General features: G+C 32.6%; 3 protein-coding genes across 3 annotated transcripts in view; 2 read left to right on the top strand and 1 right to left on the bottom strand.

Annotated features, from left to right (window-relative positions):
* Positions 1–13,408: 13,408 nt before the first annotated feature.
* On the top strand, positions 13,409–13,924 carry LOC139510445 (uncharacterized). Its single transcript, XM_071297027.1, has one exon. The coding sequence runs from the start codon at positions 13,409–13,411 to the stop codon at positions 13,922–13,924; it is 516 nt and encodes a 171-aa protein (XP_071153128.1).
* Positions 13,925–15,508: 1,584 nt separating this feature from the next.
* LOC139511504 (zinc finger protein 28-like) lies at positions 15,509–21,775 on the bottom strand. The gene is made up of 4 exons (XM_071298295.1): positions 21,609–21,775; positions 18,713–18,912; positions 16,918–17,023; positions 15,509–16,454 (listed from the first exon to the last, which is right to left on the bottom strand). Exons 1-4 carry the CDS (start codon positions 21,652–21,654, stop codon positions 15,643–15,645), a joined length of 1,164 nt encoding a protein of 387 aa, XP_071154396.1. The 5' UTR covers positions 21,655–21,775; the 3' UTR covers positions 15,509–15,642.
* Positions 21,776–22,041: 266 nt separating this feature from the next.
* LOC139511523 (GTP-binding protein 4-like) overlaps positions 22,042–23,070 on the top strand; it is a 23,521-nt gene continuing 22,492 nt past the window's right edge. Inside the window, exon 1 of the mRNA XM_071298317.1 lies at positions 22,042–22,160. Coding sequence (XP_071154418.1) covers positions 22,113–22,160 — 48 coding nt within the window. The 5' untranslated portion in view covers positions 22,042–22,112. The remainder of the gene's footprint in view (positions 22,161–23,070) is intronic.

Genomic DNA, 23,070 nt, shown 5'->3' with positions numbered 1-23,070 from the left:
GATATAAATAAGCTTAATAGCCTTCAAGAGTGGATCTGGATGGAAAGTTCGATGACATTTAATGTTTTGAAATCGCCTATCGATATCGGTGCAATCACGTATACTATTTCAAAATATGGCACTCGTAATGTGTGGCTCGAATGGACACTACCAGACACATGCGGTCCGAACAATCCAATCGGTTATTACAACGAATCAAACAGGCTTATATCATATATCTTGGAAAACCTTATTGGAAACAATACGATGAAAGACCCCTCCTATCTTTGTCATCGAAATTTAAATTGCGACATTTCATTTATAGAATGGTGTTGGTGGATTACAACTGTATGGATTGGTTTTGATTATAGCTGTTATCCAATTAAATCTTTGCATGACGGGAATTTTGATTCAGTTTTGATTTCAAAAACTGATTTATCAAAACTTTTAACTTTTGTTCTTGCATTGATAGCATATATGCACCCATTTCTATGGCATATTCTAGAATCCGTGCAGTTATCGAAAACACAAGAATTAAGAAAATATTACAAACGTACTTCCAAAATAGAAAAGCCTTACGGATATGTGAGGGTACTCCAAAAAGTATTTTTTCGTTACGATAAAGATCTCTATCGAATTATATCATTTTTTGCCTGTTTAACTGTTGTGTTATTTGTATTTAACTTGTACAAGATGTTAAATATTCGTAACGAAACGTTCCAAGAGAACGGATATGACAATTTCCCGAATGTTTACCGGTTTGGAGTTCCAGAATATACATTTATAAATCGTTGGTATACCTTTCCTATTTCAATTGTTGCATACCTGATATGCAATATTTGGATTTATATAAGATATAATGAATGCGAGGAGGAGTTTATTATATGCATACCACATACTATTCTTGGGAGAAGTTGGCGTGTGAAGCCAATCAAAAAATTTACTTACAGTGCAAAAACATTCATTGCGAGTGAAAAACTGGTTCACCGATTCACATTTCTCTTCAGAAAGGAATTCTGGCATTTAGTTTGGTGTAGCAGCTATGAGCGGCCGAATTGTATGACAAATAGGCAAATATCAACTTTAGATTTAAAAACAAATCCTTACAATTTGGTATTATTTCCAATGATAGTTTTGGTATTTATCATAAACATTATAATGAATATTGTACTTTGTACTCTACCGGCTCTTTGGTTTGTCTTTTTAATGCCATACATTTTATATGACAAATTCATCTCTAAATCAGATCGTCTTTGTTCACCTAACAGTAACGCAACTCTACACGAGAATACCACTGGAACGTCTCATTCACCAAGCAGCCAATCAAGTAGCGTGAATAGTAGTCCAAACGAGCAAACGCCTCTATTTCCAAATAACAATTCAAACAAAAGAAAAATCTCAAATTTAGCCAGTTCGGCAAAAATACTAGGTGAACTGTTTTTGTTTTTAATTTACCTTTTAACTCTGAGAGAGCAAATAAGTCTTTATATATTTCTCTTACGATCATTTTGTTATACAACAAGTGTGGACACAGATGAGTGTGGATAGTGTGTTTGGATGTTTGACAGTGTCTTATGACAATAAAGTTCTATGTTTTTCCTATATGGTGTTAATAACTGTGTTGCACGGTGACAACCGATCTGAGCATTAGGAGTGTTATTTATTTGATATTTTTTTATGTTCAATACAGACATGGGGAGACAGTAATTACATTAGTTACCAAATGATTATGATAGAACATTTTCTACATCTTTGGTTTTGGATACATTTTGTAGCTGGGAATTGTTAATTTCTGTGTCGATTTGGTCTCTTGTGGAGAATTGTCTCATTGGCAATCATACCTCATCTTTTTTTATATGTATTTGCTTACTATTGGTATGGTTCTATTTACATTACTTTGTGGTGGATCGTCAGTATCATTAGTAAAAAAAAAATTTAAAATGTCGAATTTCTTCCTCAGATTAGAATACATTTATTGGTTTTAAGTAATGACAATGGCTTAAGTCTGACATGATTATTGGGGCTAAATAAGATCGGAAGTAAACCTCTGTGCTGATTTATATCAATTCTTTATATCTCCTCCAAAGCTGGTCGAAGCAAAGACAAATTTTGACCAAAATAAAAATGATTTCACCAAAAGAACCTTTGTGAGCATGCTTCAAAGACTCATAACTGCTCCAAAAGTAATCTGATCGAATTTGAAGCATGTCAAGCAGATATCATCAACATCTACTTAATAAGTCTTAAAATATGTCTAAATACCTAAAAAGCTATTTAGTACTCAAAAGGTATTGCAAAATTATTCCTTTTCATTTTTTGTTTTGTTATATGGATACAAATATAAGTGATACATGTACCAATACAGTATTTGTTGTGGTATGCAAGTGTAGTAATTAGCATTTACTGTAACAATGTTAATTCACACAAATTAAGAAAAAACAAATGAATGGAACAGATACTCCGCAGGGTGCTGCTTTATACGACTGCAGAGGTGGAAACCTGAACGGTTGGGGCTAGTATGGACACAACATTCAAGCTAGATACAGCTTTGAATTTGGATTGTGGTTAAATAGTTGACACAACATAGGTTTCTGACACAGATTGAATGTGGTCTATAAAGAACATCAACTTAAAAATTTTAAATTGGACATTTACCTATTTTGGTCCAATATCCAAAATCTAAATACATGGTTAAATTCAGAATATCCTAGAACCCGAAGAATTCAATTTTTGATCGGACCAACTTGAAAACTGGGCCCATAATCAAAAATCTAAGTACATGTTAAGACTCGCCATATCAAAGAACCCCAAAAATTCATTTTTTATTAAAATCAAGCTGATTTTAAATTTGGACCCTTTGGACCTTAATGTAGATCAATTTAAAAACAGGACCAAAAATTAAGAATCTTAACACGGTTAGATTTGGCATATCAAAGAAGCACAATAATTCATTTTTTTGATGAAAGCAAACAAAGTTTAATTTTGGCCCCTTATTCCTTGGGACCAAAACTCCCAAAAATAATCCAAACCTTCCTTTTGTGGTCATAAACCTTTATAGATTTCTATTAACTTATGCTAAAGGTATTGTTAAAAAAACCAAGAAAAATGCTTATTTGGGACCTGTTTTTGGTTCCTAAATCCTACCCTGTTGGGACTAAAACTACCAAAATCTATTCCAACCCTCCTTGTGTGGCCATAGACCTTATGTTAAAATATCATAGATTCCTGTTTACTAATACTTGAGTTATAGAGCAAAAACCAAGGACAATGCTAAATTTGGGCCCTTTTTCCTAAACTGTTGAGACCAAAATACCCAAAATCAATCCCAGCCTTCCTTTCATGGTCATAAACCTTGTGTCTAAATTTCATATATTTCTATTGACTTTTACTTAAGTTAGAGTGCTAAAACCAAATGTCTTTGTATGAAGACGATGACGCCAACGTGATACAAATGTACAACCAAAAAGTTTTCAATTTTTGTGGTGGTATAAAAATGATCTCAAATCAAATTTCTAATGGAGTTTGCAACAATAATTATTCAACTACTCATTTTAATAAAACATTAAGTATTAAAATATAAATGTCATACAGTCATGGTGATGATGCCCCCGCTAGCATATAACGTTAAAAAGGTACATAAAGTGAAACTGCCAAAAATTGAACTTAAACTGAGTTTAGAGGTAATAAGCATTATATACACATTTCACTAAATTTAGTTGAGACAAACTTGAGAAACTTTTCCATTTGTGAAAGGGCATAACCCTAGAATGATAATCAAAGTGCTTGTAATCACTGAATGGCTATTAAAGACTGCTTAAATTTATCAGTTGGTAGTAAAGTGAATTTTGCATTGTATAGTGTATATACATGTATAGCATTATTTTAAGTTGATTCAACTACTATTATGGACAGAGAAATCTAAACTCCAATTTTTAAAGAAGATTTCATAAAGCATTGGTTTTAGGTAATTCAACAACCATTCTGGACAAAGAAATAACTCAAATTTATTGTCTGGAATCTACAAAAATGTTTGTTTTTGGCCCTTAATTCCTAGACTGTTTGACCCATAACCCACAAAATAGACCTCAACCTTCTACTTATGGTATTCAATATTATGGTACAATTTCAGAACAATTGAAATACTTATACACAACTTTTTGTACGGACACTAGATTAATGCTTGTTTTGGTCACCTTTGGAACCCTTATTCCTAAACCTTAGGGACTATATATATAACCCCCCAAAACAATCCCAGGCTTCCTTTTATGATTATAAATATTACTGTGGATGCATTATTATTCTTTGGATACCAATTTTCGTGGCTTTTGTGGCTAGAGTCTTACCACGAAATTAAATGTTCAACTATTAACAAATTTTCTATAGGCTTGTATGCAGACTTCGGCAAAACCACGAAATTAAATATCCATGAAAATGCAAACTTTCTTTAATCCACGAAAATTGGTACCCACGAAAATAAATGAATCCACAGTATGTTATAATTTTAAGGCTTCCTTTTTACTTATACTGAAGTTATTATCTGGAAACCATCCGTCTTGGGAAGACGATGACAGGATACATACATGTATTTCAACTGCAAAAATTTCTGTGGTTGTTTAAAAATTTCAAACATGTACGATGAAATATTGTTTTAGAAATTGATAAGCCTAGATATGCCTTATAATTTTTCCCTGCATAGTTGAAGGACCATTTACACTCAGAACCGAGTCATCAGTAGGCAGGTAGTACAGATGTATTAAAACAACCTAGCATCATATTGCTAGTAGTGGTAGTAGCATTCTCGGGTAAATTTGTTCTATTTTTTTATAATATATTTGGTTCAAATCAATATAGAATGCTTTTATCTCCCTAATACTTACATTGTAAATAGAGGTGATACTACTTTGACAAATCCTTGTACATGAGAGTTTTCTGTCAAATCTTTATTTCACAAAGAATGATTTGCATAACAATGAACTGAGCTCAAAGCAAAGTATTCAATAATACACTTAGACAAAGAGCTAAATTCAGTGATATACTTTGTACTACAGGTCCTTCATTAACATCCATCGACCAAAACCACATCTCAAAAACATTCCATACTACATGGTTGGATTCAGAAGACCTGAAAAAGACATGATTTTTTTTATCATATTTTAAGTATATACACACAGGTTTAAACTTTCTTGTGGTACAATCATTCCGTATCTAGCAACTATCAATTAGCTTCATGCACATATTGATGTGTTGAGTTTACCTCTGTTGGAAATAAGAACACACATAAACCTCCACCTAATTTTAGTCAACGGACAAAACATTAAAAACTATAAAATATTATCCAAGACTTGTCAGTGTCTATTTACCATTGCCACTGAATCAGTGATATATGTACACATAATTATGTACATGCAAGACTAAAATTATAAAGTACACTAGAACAGACACGTGGTATCGCAGGTCCAAGACTGAGTTAACGTATATAACTATGTGCAAGCCTTATTTTAGTGTTAGTATTTTTATCTGATAAAGTTTTGCCGATTAAACGATACACAGTTTTCTCTGCTTTCAAATCTTTCTGATTGAAACCGTCGAACTGGAACTTATCAATTATTGGTAATATTAATTATTTGAAAAACAAAAGTTCCTGGAATGGAGTATTTTTTTAATCAACAGCATTGTCTTATACATACATGTATTAGTTGTAAATAAAATTGAATTCTTTGATTCGCTGTTTTACGTCATGCCGGCTAACAAATTGAAAACTGTACCTATACGCCTTATTTTTAGTCCAGATTTTAGTATTTGTATTGTTACAATGTATCTTAGAAAGTCTAAACTGATTAAAATTTGACAATTTAGTAGTTTCAACCCTGTGGATACGACCCGTGTATATAGCATATTAATCCTGAACACCGTTTGGTGGTGCACCTGTCAGACGCGGAACGTACAAATAAGGTAATCGGTAACAGGTGAATATACTATTAACTTTTGGTATCGGTATCGGACTCGATCCGGAACTTCTTAATTATTGGCAATATTAATTACGTGGAAAACAAAAGGGCCTGGAGTGGTGTAATTTTTAATCTACACCTTTGTACTATATTAGTTATATATAAAGTCGAATTCTTTGATTCGTCGTTTATACGTGATGACGGCTGACAAATTAGACATCGTAATTTTAGTATTATAGATATATAAGACTAAAACTGACATTCAGTCTTTACAATATCTTCATTCCCAAAGTCATTTTCAAATCTGACTTCATGGTAAAATAAGATTCCATATCTACAACCAATGAAAAGGAAATATCCCTCTAATAGACCATACATGTCAAGTGACATGATATTCGCGTGTAATACACGCTTTTTCAACGGTTTACACGCGAGGATTTTGTCACATGGCGTGTACACGCTTTTCACCACTTTACACGCAATTACACGCTTTTTCGTTCTTTTCATTTTTTGGTCGTTAGTGATATCGCTATTCTCGGGTTTTTTCCTTATTCGGCAATAAATACCGAAAAATGCGAAGTAATTGTTGGCTGCCGTATTGTTTATTTTTCTATATGGACAAACAGATTTCTACAGGCCATGGGGATAAAAATATCACAGAACTGTTGGATCAGCTCTCATAGTACCAGCTTTCGTCTGATGAACTACCCAGTTTTAACCAGGCAATAGCAATGGGAACAATGGCAGAGATAATAGATGACATTTTGCATTGCCAAAAAAACCCAACATTATGACATTCTTTCAAATCTTGATGAAGCTAATTCAGTCAAATATCATTTCCTACTGTGGGAGAGCCTTTTCAATTATAAAGAAATTGACACTGAATTCTGATCAGAACTTGACATTTGTATTGTGTGCTATTATCAAATAAATGTAACTAAACTTAAAACTGGCAGTTGTTTTGAATATATGCCTATAGCTAGTGGTGGTGCTTTAAAAGCAACATAACAGACCACTGCTTAATACAATAAAAGTTCACAGTAGAATATGTATTGTTTTTTATATTCACAAATTTGTAAGTATTAATAAGTCCGCATCTACGTCACGCGTTTTCACACGCTTTTTGACATATCATGTCATGTCATGACATGATTTCCCATTGTCAGAGGTTGACATGTATGTAATAGACTAGCATTTAAATCACAGTTTTCGAAAATGGAAGCTAGGTCACCGTGGAACCTAGAACAAAAAAAAGGGAAACAATACATCTTAAATATTTCAAATGCATGTACATGAAATAATATTAATCTCTAAAATTCACCATATTGTTCCCTTTTTTATCTTCTGTTCGATACTGTATATCCAGTGGCGAATCCAGAAATTTTCTAAAGTGGGAGCCCACTGACTGACCTAAGAGGGGGCTCGCTCCAGTCACGATTCAGTCAGTGATTCCCTATATAAGCAACCAAATTTTTTCTCAAAAAGCAGGGCCCCCCCCCTAAATCCACCTCTGATATCAACCTCTAGATGTCTTTCAATTACATTCAGTTTAGTGTGGGTTGATGTTTGATTGTTGTACATGTTACAATTACATTCAGTTTAGTGTGGGTTGATGTTTGATTGTTGTACATGTTACAATGAGCAAAGCCCATACCGCAGTCAGCTATAAAAGGCCCTGATAAGACAATGTAAAACAATTCAAACGAGAAAACTAACATGTCTGTTTAAGGTTACATCATCAAAATATGTAGGGTAGGTAGGTAGGTCGGTATTTTCTTTTTATTATTTTGTCCATTTTATTTTTTGTGCCATGATTTTGAATTGTGTGGTCCGAGTTGTCCATGGGGCGAGAGTTCCCCTATTTAGAATGATTGGATTATTTCTTACGACGGCAATAAAATGGCTTAGGGTGGGTGCTCAAAATAGGATCGGTCAGGTACCCATAATCAAACATATATTTTTTTGGCCTTACCGAGAGCACCATTGAAATATATACAAATCACGGATCGGATACGCATCACCTATGTAAGACCTAATTTCAACACCCCTAAACAGTGAATATTTTTATCGCAAACAGTAGAATTTTATTACATAATGTGAAATCAATCGTAACTACTCGGCCATTCTCGCTATGAAGTACAATAACGTTATTTCTTCGTGCAACCAGAAAGGCCGAGTAGTTCCGATTGAATGTGAAATGTGTGGGATTGTGCAGCACGTGTCATCATGACATGTGTCCCTTCGCGGCCTTCAGTTTTGATTATAGACTAGAGAAGAGACTAAATGCGTACAAACCTGATGTCAAATGAAGATATACGGAATTTAAATAACGTTGATCCTTTAAATGTATGAAAAACAAAAACATATGACAACTGTTCACATAAAATAGATAGTAAAATTTTCCAAATGAACGTCCATTAAAATTATTAAAGTCTCTGATGAATATTTCCCGCGCAAATGTCATGGAATAGACCAAAACGAATTTTAGGTGTGAGTTGTCATTAAAAAATTCGGGTCAATGAACACAGTTAGATTAAATATATAAATATGTTAACTATATTTATATTGGTTTTTCAGAAAAGTAACTTTACCAGATTTTTTTTGTGGCAAACAACGGTAAATAGCCTATATCATCTTGACATGACATATGAAAACCCCTTAAGCATAATGGTGTGTGTATGGAATAGTCCATGGAATTGTCCAAACCGATACAGGTGAAATACGTAGAATAATATTGCTGTGTCTATTGTGGACACAGCAATAAAATCAGATTTAAGATCCTTATGAGCCCGTAGTAAAGTAAAAAAAAATGTAAAAAGCCTTATTAAATAAAATTTGCTCGATTAACCTTGAAGTGAAGACTAATAAAAATTTGCGTGTATAGTGAACCCCCTAAATATAATAATACTGTGTTCTAGACCACTTCCCCTTTCGGTGATCTACAGAAAATTAAAAAATTCGGGTCAATGAACACAGTTAGATTAAATATATAAATATGTTAACTATATTTATATTGGTTTTTCAGAAAAGTAACTTTACCAGATTTTTTTTGTGGCAAACAACGGTAAATAGCCTATATCATCTTGACATGACATATGAAAACCCCTTAAGCATAATGGTGTGTGTATGGAATAGTCCATGGAATTGTCCAAACCGATACAGGTGAAATACGTAGAATAATATTGCTGTGTCTATTGTGGACACAGCAATAAAATCAGATTTAAGATCCTTATGAGCCCGTAGTAAAGTAAAAAAAAATGTAAAAAGCCTTATTAAATAAAATTTGCTCGATTAACCTTGAAGTGAAGACTAATAAAAATTTGCGTGTATAGTGAACCCCCTAAATATAATAATACTGTGTTCTAGACCACTTCCCCTTTCGGTGATCTACAGAAATGATTTTTTACTATATAGTATGTTAATAATCTTCGGACTTATCGCCCCTGATTTTGTGCTGCGTTGCTTCATCCTTGTAATTGCATTTATTGGATACTTCATACCATATGTTTCGAATTATATTGATATATACAGCATTTTGTTGGAGAAAGTTTTCACTATTCAGAAAGAAAACAAAACAAAGAAAGATGAAGCAAATCGGAAAGCTGAGAGCGTATGCAACGCAATCGAACTAAATAATGGAAAAATGGCAATCGAACTAAATAATGGAAAAATAGCAATCGAAATAAATGATGGAAAAATAACAATCGAACAAACTGTTTCAGCAAATCAAGATGCTCAGAGCGGTCGAAACAAAAACGAACAAAATGTAGATGAAATAACTGAAGACTTATTCGACTATGTAGTTGATAATTTTAGTACCGTTAAGAGAAGTTCATTCCTTTTGGTTGTGAAAACATTTATGACTATTATTTTCCTAACTGTCATTTTTTTGATACTTAGAGACACAGGCAAACTTCATGACCTAAACCTAAATGAAATCGTACCATTTCTAGTGGTTCTTATTTCTCCTAAAGTAGTTTCTATCTTTACTACATACAAGATGGAAGACGAAATTGAACGGCACAAGGAAGATATTAAAAAGATGATTGAGGATTTTTATACAAATGCAAACACAAATAAAGTACCGACATGAATCAAAAATTTTGGAAATGTGTAAATGCATATGTTTTTTTTAACTAAGGAAATTATAATTGGAATTAATCCCTGTGAAAGAATTCAGATTTAAAGTTTGAAATGCCATATAGAATAATGAACATGTGATTCAAAAGAAACAAAATTTTAAAAGGTGCAAGTAATATTAGTTTCAAATTCTTTGTAAAAAGGTGGTTTGCTAAAATAAGATACAACGGGGATAGTAGGAGCCATATTAGTTAATGAAATACAGACAACACTGTGTCAAATATAACAGACAACACTGTGTCAAATACAGACAACACTGTGTCAAATACAGACAACACTGTGTCAAATATAACAGACAACACTGTATCAAATATAACAGACGAAAAGAAAAAATAAACAACTTATTCGTAAAGGTTATCAAAAAGTAAAATCACAAAAATATTGAACTTAGAGGAAAATCAATTCGGAAAGTCCATAATCACATGGCAAAATCGAATAACAAAACACATCAAAAACGAATGGACAAGAACTGTCATATTCCTGACTTGGTACAGACATTTTCAAATGTAGAAAATGGTGGATTAAACCTGGTTTTATAGCGCTAACCCTCTCACTTTGATGACAGTCTCATCAAATTTCGTTATATTTACAATGATGCGTGAACTGAACAGACATAATAAATAAAATAGTCAAAATATTATACCGTATTATATATTTGTTTCTGTAAGTCAAAGTCTGAATCTACTGGGAAGTCTTCTTTCTTTCCTTTTGTTTAAAGAATCCATAATCAGCTGAGATTCGATATGTGCTTTGAAATTTAGCCGAGCTTGCGAGATTTATGTCTCGAAAGCAAGAAATAGCGATCCTAGATTTCGTCGGGGGTGTCAACATTTAGGTTCAGTATGCTTAAAACCTTCATGAAAGTTTACGAAAGTTGGACAGAAGCTTTTTATTCTCAAAAGAGTATCAAGAGCATAATGATTAATTAATATATTTGATTTTCCCGTATTTTTTTAGTCCTATAACATATGACCTCGGGGGCATTATTTAGTATTTCTATTTACTTGTTTCTGATATAATTTTTTACTATCAATGTGCCACACGAAAAAAAAATGAAAAATGAAAAGTATCAGTATAAAAACGTAAAAAATTGAATAAGAATGCGAAGTCATATGTTATAGGGCTATCGTATTTTACTGATAAAAAAAATTTCAAGATACAGTCTGTGGTTAAAAATTGTTACACTTCAAATACTTTGTCAAATCTTCATCAAATTTTATGAAACTTTGACAGAAGCTTTTTAGGGATAAATGGATGAAGCATTTTTTTTTAAAGTATACTTTTTTTTCAATTGACAAACAGACTTATCTTTTAGCAATTAACAGACGGTCTGTGATTATTATTTTTCACATTACAAATTTGAAAAAAAAAATCATATATTGTCATATTCCATTTTAAGAAAATAAAATCTTCAGAAGATGTTTGATTACTTCTGTAATGGACTGGTGAATGGATTCAATTTTCCCGGGAAGCGGTAATCCCAGGCGAGAACCACGGTTCCAAGGAACCCTTTACGAATTTTCATAATGCACCTAAACATCTATGCATGATTAATCAATTCATATTCATTAACGACATTTGCACAAAAAGGGGTTTTGTTCGAGTTACTTCTTTGAACCACGGGTTCCTTATATAAAATATTTTAACGTAACTTGTTTGGATATTTTCTCTAACACAAATGACCATTAGATTCCAAATCAAAACAATGTATAAGAAGATGTTATAACCTGGATTGGGGCCCTCAAACCCCTCGCCGAGGTTAAGGCGTACACTTAAAAATAGCCTAGCTACGACACTGGAGGGACAGTCAAACTCATAAATCGAAAATAAACTGACAACGCCATGGCTAAAAATGAAAAAGACAAACAGAAAAACAATAGTACACATGACACAACATAGAAAACTAAAGAATAGGCAACAGGAACCCCACCAAAAACTAGGGTTAATATCAGGTGCTCCGGAAGGGTAGTTGTTACAACTTGTAATTGTTCGGGGCAACTTTTGTTTGTCCAATATAACAAGTTGTCTATCCATTGCTAATATTTTAAGACAATAAGCAACATAAAAAAATAAATAAAAATTGTGATTTAGGGGAAACCACTTCTCACTGGTGTCAAGAGTCAGTTGTGGAATTCATTCTAGGTATGTGATCATTTGGTGTTAAGAGTTTGTCTTTCTATAGTTTTCAATTTAGTTTATCTTAGATGAATCCGATATGTAGTGCATTCGTATATGTAAAATACATAACTATTTTTTATCATGATATGAAATGTTCTCCTGGTAAACATATAACAATGAAAGTTACCATTTTGTGAAATATTAACTGTGTCTCATTATAAACACACAATAAACGTTGCCATTTAGTGAAATGTTCCTCTTGAGAACACACAGCTCAATGGACCTTTGAGGAACAGTCTCGTAAAAATTGCAATCAAGTGGAATTTTCCGCTAGGGAACACATAATTATATTTATCAATCATGGTGTTTATGTTTTTCCTTGGGAAGATATAGCTAGAAAAGTTACCATTTTGGAAAATCCAACTGTGTCTCATTGTTATATTCCTCTGAAAGAGCACAATAAACGTTGCCATTCACTGAAATGTTCCTCTGGAGAGCCCACAGCGCAATGTGCCTTTGGGGGACAGTTTGTCAAAAACTACAAAAATTGTCAAAAGGGAAAAAATGGTTAATAAAAAAAACAGCCGGAAACACCAAGAAAGATGATAGACGAAGTTATTGGAACTTTATTGACTTAATCATATATTTCTGATAGTTTTCCCGACCTATTCACATTTATAAAGTATAAAAGGTGACCTATTCCAGCGGCACATCCAATAACCTTGTAGTGCCCCCCCCCCTTTCCCCCTTTCTGGAAGAACTCATGATAAAATGTTGGTAAAAAGTTCCTCTGGTGAACATTCATAAGAAATGTTACCATCAAGTGAATTGGGGAACACTTAATAAAAGTTACCATTTAGTTGAAAATTATAAATAACTGAATTATATTTCTTCTGTCGTATGCTCCCTAGAAATTAATAAGTCTTTAATTTTGACTACTAGGAGCGATATCATCTAGATCATTAGTCATTAATAATCTCGACTCAGCAATAACTTTTACATGTGGTTCTCATGATGAGGGACATTGCCCTAACTGGTGACTTTTGTGTTTCCTAGAGAAACTTCCCCGGCAGCACATTGAGCTGTGTGCTATCCGAGTGAACATTTCAACAGTTCACTACATGGTTATGCATCATTTGGCATGCAAATGCAATTATTTCCGGTCTCTGATTTTCATCTAGCACGTCAACGTTCACACATTCTTTAGTAGAACTTGGAATCATATGCAACTTGTTATTGTATTACTGACCACCAAACTTGTTATTGTATTACTGACCACCAAACTTGTTATTGTATTACTGACCACCAAACTTGTTATTGTATTACTGACCACCAAACTTGTTATTGTATTACTGACCACCAAACTTGTTATTGTATTACTGACCACCAAACTTGTTATGGTAATAGTGACCACCAAACTTGTTATTGTATTACTGACCACCAAACTTGTTATTGTATTACTGACCACCAAACTTGTTATTGTATTACTGACCACCAAACTTGTTATTGTATTACTGACCACCAAACTTGTTATGGTAATAGTGACCACCAAACTTGTTATTGTATTACTGACCACCAAACTTGTTATTGTATTACTGACCACCAAACTTGTTATTGTATTACTGACCACCAAACTTGTTATTGTATTACTGACCACCAAACTTGTTATGGTAATAGTGACCACCAAAGTTTCTAAGAAGTGTTATCTTGACAATGAAAATTGTTTTATCCTTTTATGAATAATCAGTCTGATCCAGAAAAATCCCTTTCCAGAGTTGTTACCATTATATGGCTTAATTTAATTCGTCAAATATGAAAACCCTTCAATGTGACAAACAAGAGAAACACCACCTCAAATTTCACAACTTAAAACTGTCTATCATAGTTTTCAGAAGACAAGATAAAACGCTAATATTGGTTATAAAAATCTTCATCAGTTCAGGGCAGACTAAATTAATACTCATATAAGAAGCCAACTGAAGATTTGCGGTCATAATAACAATTGAGACGTTACGCATGTAGTGTTCGGTTTAGTACTGGTAACGTTACTCGACGTAGTTTTTCAATTATTTCAACCGACTTCTGTACAAAACGTGAAAGCTTTGCACTATATTTTAAAACAGCTGACATTTTGATGTTTAACTACTTAAAAAAATAGACTGTAAACATGACTGATTATATATTTTTGACAAATAAACTGTATTTCCTCATAATCTTTACTTATTGAAAGTGTATTTTTCAAATATTTGTCACTGCCCAAGCATGTCAATTGTTGCAAAATGTACATACTGTAATTTGATGCTCAGGATTCTGTCATCACAAGTATTTAAATCTACACATATATATCGCGTGGATACAGTCAGTACCAAAGCTGTTTAGTGCTGTAAGAGTATAAATGTTAGCCTTCAAATGTTCCAAAGTCGAAAGGTTCGGTATTATAGAAAACTTATTTTCAGTTTCCATTAAAAAATGATAACAACGTATGGAAATAAAGAGAAACTAAATGCACCAAATTGAGATATGTCAGACGTTACGCACGGTATTGGGTCTATTTTTCATTTGACCATTTCTTCATGCATAAGTAGGACAAAAAGAAATCAATTCTGCGTATTATTAAATAATTACTGGTCTTGATTCATCATTCTGATCGAAATTAAATCAAACTAAAATAGACTTTAAAGGGCAATTACTCCTTTAAGGGATCAGTTGATGAATTCGATCCTACACTTATTGAACATTTTTGCTGCTTAAAATTTGTTTATCTGCAATAGTTTTCAAGAAAATAACCAAAACAAGGAGACTTTTCATTAAAATAAGAATTTCATGTGCAAAAACTCCATATTGGGTTGTCTGATTTGTCTGCAAATTGTTCTAATAAATAGATCAACTGCTGATCATTTTAAACTGTGTCAGTTTTGCTGTAACTGTTTTAGTTTTTGAAAAATAAGCCAAAAACTGCACTTTGCCCCTATGTTCTTTTTTCAGCCATTGTCGCTTTGTTTCTTGGAAGACTGGAATTTAAATCAATTTTTACTACATTTAAGATACCAAAATGATCATTCGTCCCAAATTTGGTTGAAATTGGTTCAAAAGCTTCAAAGGAGAAAATCTTATGACGACAACTACAGTTTACTAAGTACAACAAAGGGTGCCAATAGCTTGCATGGAGCAAGAGGATACAAAAATATATAATAGAAAGTCTTTATGATAGAAAACACCATTAAGCACCAAAGAAATTACTAAAGTCCACAAAGCAATGTTTAAGTTCAAAAGTATTACCGTTAGTTCAGTAATTAATAAGAAATTACAACTTAACTAATCAATATAACAGGTGGAATTTATTTTAACAATTATTATATAACAAACAGGATTAATCACAGTTTTGCTCCTCTTTTACACCAACTACCCTCTCTTTTATAACATCTAGTTTGTTCTCTTTCACATAAATTTTCTCTTGTTAAATATCCATTCCATTTTCTATTGTAACAATGTCCTCCTCTTTAATAACAATGACCTCCTCTTTTATTACAATCTCTTTCTCTTTTATAACAATTTCCTCCTCTTTTATAATAATGTCCTCTTCTTGTATAACGATGTCCTCCTTTTTTATAACAATGTCCTCATCTTTTATATCAATGTCCTCCTCTTTTATTACAATGTCCTCTTCTTGTATATCAATGTTCTCCTCTTTTAAATCAATGTCGTCCTCTTTTAAATCAATGTCGTCCTCTTTTAAATCAATGTCCTCCTCCTCTTTTATTACAATGACCTCTTCTTGTATATCAATGTCCTCCTCTTTTAAATCAATGTCCTCCTCTTCCGTTTCAACTTGCTCCTCTGTAAGATCAATATCTTCATCAGAACTTTCATACTCTGAGTCCTCATCCTCTTCGTGAGTTTCCATATGAGCTTCTAGACCATATTTCCTAGTATACGCACGTTTACATATAGGACACACATGTGATTTAGATTTACTGTGTGTTCTCATATGTCTAGTTAGGTGTTCTTTACGTCCAAAGTTTTTGTCACACACAGAACATGTAAATCTTATATCTCCCGTATGAATTTGAACATGTCTCCTCAAGTGGTCGTATCGTACAAATTCCTTGTCACATACTTGACATTTGTAATCACGTTCTTTCTCTGTAATGTACATTTTATCATCTTCCATTTTAACTACTTTTTGTCCGTGTGTGTCCCGATGGCGCTTTAGATTAGAACTAGATATAAATGCCTTCTCACATACATCACATTTGTATGGTCTTTCACCTGTTAAAGGAATAGACATAAACATTATTGAATATATTTTTTTTTAAAGTATTCTGGATTCATTTAATTTCGTGGGTATTCATGGTATTATTTTTGGTGGATGGAGGAAAACTTTCAGGCATTCTCGAAGATATTTGATTTCGTAGTTTTGCCAATCTCTGCATACAATGCCTAAACAAAAGTTGAAATAAGTTGAACATTTAAATTCATGGTTCATAAAATTGGTTTCTAATGAATAGTAATGAATCCACAGTAATGAAAGATGAAATAATAAATTCATGCATCAAACATTGAATAAAAAGGATATAACTACATTTATATTATACAATTGTCTGTTAAACATAAAGTGTCAAATCAAATCATGTTTCCATTAATTTTAAACAATAGCTTAGAGATTCAGTATTATTGCTAATGAGACAGTTTATATCCACCAAAGTTCAAATGAAGTAGATGTAAGCATTACCTGTGTGTACTCTGATGTGTTGTTGTAAGTGATGACTCAAACTGAATTTTTTATGACATATATCACAGCTAAAGGATTTCTCAGGTATATGAACTTTCATGTGGGTCTGTAATAGAAACATACAAAATAAGACAGTGTCTGCATATAAGCTATAGCAACTTACAGCCAAGAATAAGGGAATAACTTTTTAAAAGCGAATAAAATGCCTCAACAGTACTAATTTTGAACATCTTACATATCTTATGTCAGTATCAAGATTTATAAGTACTTGTTTTGAAATAAGAGAAAATTTGCATTCCAAAAACTGAAAATACATAGTAGTGATGAAGTTTTTTTTTATGTATTAATTATAGAGACAAAATATTCTTATTCTTTATGATTATTAAAAGATTGCTAGACACCTACCAATTATATTTTATTTTAGTTTTTTTGGGACATGAGATAAACTTCTTTTTCACTTAAGGTCAAGTAACAATAAATGAAAGCTGTATACCAGATTCCACGAAATATTGCGATGTTTTGTACGAATTACGTCCCCTTTGACTAGATTTTGCATTGTTGCAAGCTGCGACTTTCCGACGGAACACCGGTAAATTTGATGGAAAGTATGCAACTTCTAAGAGAATGAACTTGTTTGCTAAAATTGAAGATGAAGAACTACTACAGGATTTTGAAAATGAATATGAAAAAAGTCATGAAATAAAAATCACGAACTTGACTGGTATAAGATGGTAGAACTTTGATATCTCACTAAGCAGTTGAAACAGTGTGTATTTCTTTCTAAGTTGTGATGAGGAAAAACAGTGTGGTCTTGGAAGTATTCTATATGTAGTTTGTCAAAACTGTTCTTACAAAAACCCTAGCTATATTCACTGGGAAAAGACATTGTTTAGCAGAAAAAAAGCAGAAGGGGTTGCAAGTTTTGGACATTAATCATAAACTTAGTATTGTACGGTAATACTAGATATTCCCTATAAATGTACCACATAAATATATACTGGTCATAAATTCTCTGCTGCGTCAGTCAGTCAACAACAACAGATGCCACAAAAAGATTTTCCATTTAAATTAATTAACCTTCTCCACGGTTGCAACAATCATTTAAAATTTATACTTCATAAGTTTTTAAGACTAAAACAAATAAATTGTTAACAAAAGTGAAGTTTGACGATCATTAACCCATCGCTACATTTTGCATTCAATGTTTTTGTTTTCTGTAATGGTGTTTTCTTTCATGTCCGCAATTTTGTGGAAAGTTTCGAAGTTAGAAATAGAACACAAATCTTTATATAGATACATGTATAAATAGTCTATTGTTTGAAGAGTTAAACATGGAATATTCTCCTAATAAAAGAACATTCAGAAAAATAATGAATGCCCTATTACCTACAAATGTATAGAAACTGAAAATAAATCTTTTCAGAAGAACTTTATGATGTTTATATTGATCAATGATCCTTGAAAATAAGGTCATAGTCAACCAAACCCAGCCACACAAACATGTATCACTAACAATGATTCTATCAGATAGACTTTAATATATTTTACCCGTTTCCTAAAAGTAACTGACAATATTTAGATAACTTATTCACAAATCTTAAAATTGATTTTATAGACATTAATACAACATGAAAAGGATGACAAGGTTTATATACCTTGAAAGACAGGAAGGAAATCTTCATCTTCCATATTTCCCTTAAAAGGTGAAATATAGCTCAAGGTGTCATACATATATGTCAGGGTCATTTGATGCAGGCATGATAAAATCAGATTCATTGACTAATATGCATTTTACCTGTAAATGGTGTTTCAACTGGAAAATTTTCCCACATTCTCCACATTTAAATATTGGCTTTTCAGCTGGTTGCCTCCCCTTTTTAGTGTAATCTATTAATGAGGCGACATCAATAAATGATGCTAAGTTTTCTTCTAATGTCTGTGTGAACTGACTGATACAGATTTCTATATCTTTACTTATTGCTTCATCTGTATTCTCTGAAATAAAAAAACACTTTTATGAGAAAAAGATATGCCATATGGCTCAATCAATTGTCTACAACATAATTGCAGACTTAAATACAAACAGTGTTCCTGCCTGTCCTGAATAGAAGGGAGACCCACCCTTTTGAGTACTCACCCCTACCCTTCTGTCCTCCAAAGCAAAAAACTGCATCCATCTGCCTTTTAAAAAAATAAAATTTCCAAATTTCATTCCTATTTGCCTTTCCAGTAAAAATGTTAACTGACGGGTGTAACACACTAGTTTTTCAAAACTTCCTATTTGGTAATTAAACTTTCAAGAGGATCCATATGTTCAAAGAATTATATGTGTTGCAAAATACAAATGCACCAAAACATTTACAATGAATAAATATGTATAAATACCTTTTCAAAATTTGGGATGTATATTGATCTACACAAAACCTATTACTGTGGATTCACTATTATTTGTGGGATACCAATTTTTGTGGTTTTTGTTGGTACAAGATTTATTATGTTCAAAGAATCACAAATTTGCTATTGGGTTGCGTACAGACTTTGACAAAACTACGAAATCAAATATCCACGAAAATGCAAGATTTCCTCAATCCACGAAAATTAATACACACGAAAATAAATGAACCCACAGTATATAATTATGGTTATACATGTATAAAAAGTGGGTTTTTTTTGTAAATGTATAAAACCAAAAGTTATTTAAAAAAGACATGGCAAACCAAATACTGTGGATTGGTTTGTACATGTAGATAAAAAAATATAATGCTCATAACAGTGAGAAACAAATAAGTTTGACAAACCAGATAATACTGAGCAGGTTGATTATTATCTTCCAAATGGTTAATAATATCCTGTTTGGGATACAATACCTTGTATGGGATTTTAGTTTAACACTGAGCAATTTTTTTTTCTTTGGACTCCAGGGAAAATATTACAAAGTGCGCATGCAGAAAATAGCAACTGTACAGCAAAGGCAACAACATTTGGTTAGCAAACTTTCTGAATACCAAATTGTTTATTAATTGTTTATTAATTTGGTCCATTGGAAGGGGTTGATTTATAGAAGGATCAATCCAGCAGCTATTTATTAATTTTTTGGAAAAGCTTCTTTATAAATCAGAAGTCCTGAATGATACTACTACTGCTTTAAACATGCTTAATAAATGCACTTTTCAATATTGAAATACAAAAATTGAGATATTTTTGCACTGAAAATGTATCATGTGTATATATCTTATTTTGGCTAAAATCACAAATTGCCTCTTATGATCTTTTTGGGGAATCCATGTCTGTTTGCCCAAAATCATGTTCCCTCCCATTCACCCCCACATGTTCACACCCTAGTCCAGCCCTGGCCTCAGTGACTTATTTTCAATTTTTATTTATTTTGTTGTTACTGAGTCCAGCTGGCTTTCCATTACCTTCAAAGGTGTAAGCTCGCGGGTAGATAACACGGGAACGATATAGACAAAGGGGTGATGATTAGAACTTACTGATGCCTTCAATCAATTTCTAAGTGCGGACATAGGGTGCAACAAATTTGTTATTATCTGTCAACTTTTTCTGGAACAAGGAGACTTCTCAAGATTGTTAGATAAAAAACAGTTCCGCTGATGAAAATATATGCTCTGAGGGTACAGAGGTGGGAGAATGACTAAGATATGCTTACAATGTAGGCCTAGATAAGTGCACTTGTTCATATATCCTACCTCTGTTTGGAGCAATTTTAAATAACTTAAATTGCAAACATTCCAATCCTGTCTTAATTTTTGATATATTTGATTAATATTTAATTTCCTGGCGAGTGCTCTCAATAAAATTATTTTTTGTTTAAGCTAAGAAAGCAACAACATTCTAACAGGAAACCAATTAGTTGAGTATCACTTTGGTAATCGATACTTGGTACTACTGAGCGTTACTCGAGTACTCAAGAACTCATTGACATCCCTACTTTAGAGATATTAATGTTCCGCGTCATATGAGTATTTGGACCATATGAGTATCTCATATCATGGGGGGTCAGAGGGGTCCAGATCCAGAAATCCCCGGTTTAAAAACATGAAATCCTGACATGCTTGAGGTCACTAATTTTAAAAAAAATCAAATCCCGACATCCCGAAATTCGAATGATGAATTCCCAGATCCTGAAAGGATCAATCCTGAAATCCCGAGCTCAAAAACACCTGATCTGGAGTCCCTATAAAGGTCCATCCCCCCTCTCATAGGGGGTCTCATTGGGGGGTTCCGATCCCGGATCCCGCTTACTGTTTTGTCAGATTCCCGTATCCCGCTTACACTATGTACATAAGCAATTCTCATTTTTTTGTCATTTCCCGGGTCCCGCAAGACCTAATTTCCTGTTTTCACGCCACAATAATTTGACTTTCACGTGTCACGCTTACAAAAAATCGACAATCCCGCGTCACGCTTAGACCCCAATGAGACCCACCTCATATGGTCCAACCATTTGTACATTTTTTGGACTATTATCTAGATATGAGTATATATACTTGTTTGGTTATCGATGGGCCACATCAAATGAGAAATTTGAAACCAAAATTGGCACTGAAATCACATCACATAATACACCAATCAATATGCACTAATAAAAATAGTTTATTTGATGAAAACTACTGTATAAAAAAATATACAGGCCCTGTGAATCAAACTTCGGGTCAAACAGCGTTTTTAACCTTTGATTTCTGACTGATTTATGTCTTCAAAACTGACACTGTCCATTTTTTTCCGGATACCCTGGGATCCTGGCTTACTGCTCGACAATCAACAGAGTTATCGTATATTAGATTGGGTCAGGATGCCTAACTGTTTTTTTCGGACAAGCCAATAAAAACCGGAAGTCACAAAAAATGATAAACTATAACTAGTGAGGAGAGATCCTGTTAATACTACGGAAAATATATTTTCTCGAAAATCTTCACAATTTTAAATTTCATATAAATTTTGAAAAAAGTTCAATTTATTATTTTCATGTCTTTGATATTTATTGTCATGTTTTCTTGGAGAAAAATCTTTTAATTGTCACCAAAATAGTCCGTTGTAGTTGATTATTTTTCATCAATCTTTTATTGGTAGACTTATCATTATTTTCACCAATGAAAATCCAATAAATAATTCACTCCTGGTGAATTGTCAACTTCCTTTTCACGTGTGTGCCAGATTTTGCAACATCAGTCAAAATGTCACACTACAATTTCAAGAAAATCACTGTGGTTCCACCATCAAAAGTAAAGTCAATTGACATTTTATTTGAAGGAAACACTATAGCTAGTTATTTAGTCTTTTGAAATTATGTTCAATTGTAGAAATTACAAAAAGATACATATCATCGTGTAATGTGTTTTCGTACTAATAACAATTTTCACTGCTTACGGTTTTTACTGTTGAGTTTTTATTTAGGTGTTTACTCAGATTTAAAAAGCATGTCCTGTAGATTGATTTTAGGTATCTAGTTTTTTTTGTCAATGATTTCTACGATTTTTTACTGTTTCCGATTACTTTGCGATTTTTGTATGTCAAAAAAACGGCGTCATATGTTTTCGTATGAAATAAAAATTGGATCAGTACACGGACAGGAAATGACTACAAAATCCGGAAATAATTTTTTTTTAAAGTCGTGGTTCTGGTGATCGCTTGAATCATAAAAAAAGTTATTAAATACTTTTCAGTACTAAAAATTACTAGTTAATAGTGTAAGGTTGGTGTTTCGTGTGATGAAATTTTTAGATTTTGATTAATTTTCAGATTGGCACCTGGTTTGTACAAAATACATTATTTTTTCTAAAATAAAATGCAGTTTTCAAAATTTATGATTAAATATAAAAAGTTAAGACTGTTTTCATCTTCATGTATCAAGGATGTATAAAAAAAAATTGTCAATGAAATATTGAATAGTTGGATTTTGAACAACCATTTTATATAAGAACCATGCTAATTTTAACTCGATGGTTTGTAATTAAAACGGCCAAAAAAACACATGACAGTCATATGTCTTGAAGATCCGGTGTCTGACTTGCAAAAAACATATCTGGACTTTATTTTAACCCTTCAGAATTTTTTTCCACAACTATTCTAGTGATGCGTTTTTTTGACATTAAATAAAAATGGCTAAATAGGTCAGTTTTATTTAATTTGTTC

Source organism: Mytilus edulis, chromosome 2 (assembly GCF_963676685.1).
Source record: "Mytilus edulis chromosome 2, xbMytEdul2.2, whole genome shotgun sequence".
NCBI lineage: Eukaryota > Metazoa > Mollusca > Bivalvia > Mytilida > Mytilidae > Mytilus > Mytilus edulis.
The sequence above is the reverse complement of the archived record's forward strand: the minus strand, read 5'-3'. Positions and strand labels throughout refer to the sequence as shown.

Excerpts from the sequence above, each read along its gene's own strand:
- LOC139511504 (XM_071298295.1), bottom strand. The coding sequence starts at position 21,654 with ATGGACAGTGTCAGTTTTGAAGACATAAATCAGTCAGAAATCAAAG. Across the intron at positions 18,913-21,608 it reads AAATCAGTCAGAAATCAAAG|AGAATACAGATGAAGCAATA; the intron begins GTTAAAAACGCT and ends TTTTTATTTCAG. Across the intron at positions 16,455-16,917 it reads ACACATCAGAGTACACACAG|GTGAAAGACCATACAAATGT; the intron begins GTAATGCTTACA and ends TTCCTTTAACAG.
- LOC139510445 (XM_071297027.1), top strand. The coding sequence starts at position 13,409 with ATGCAACTTGTTATTGTATTACTGACCACCAAACTTGTTATTGTATTA.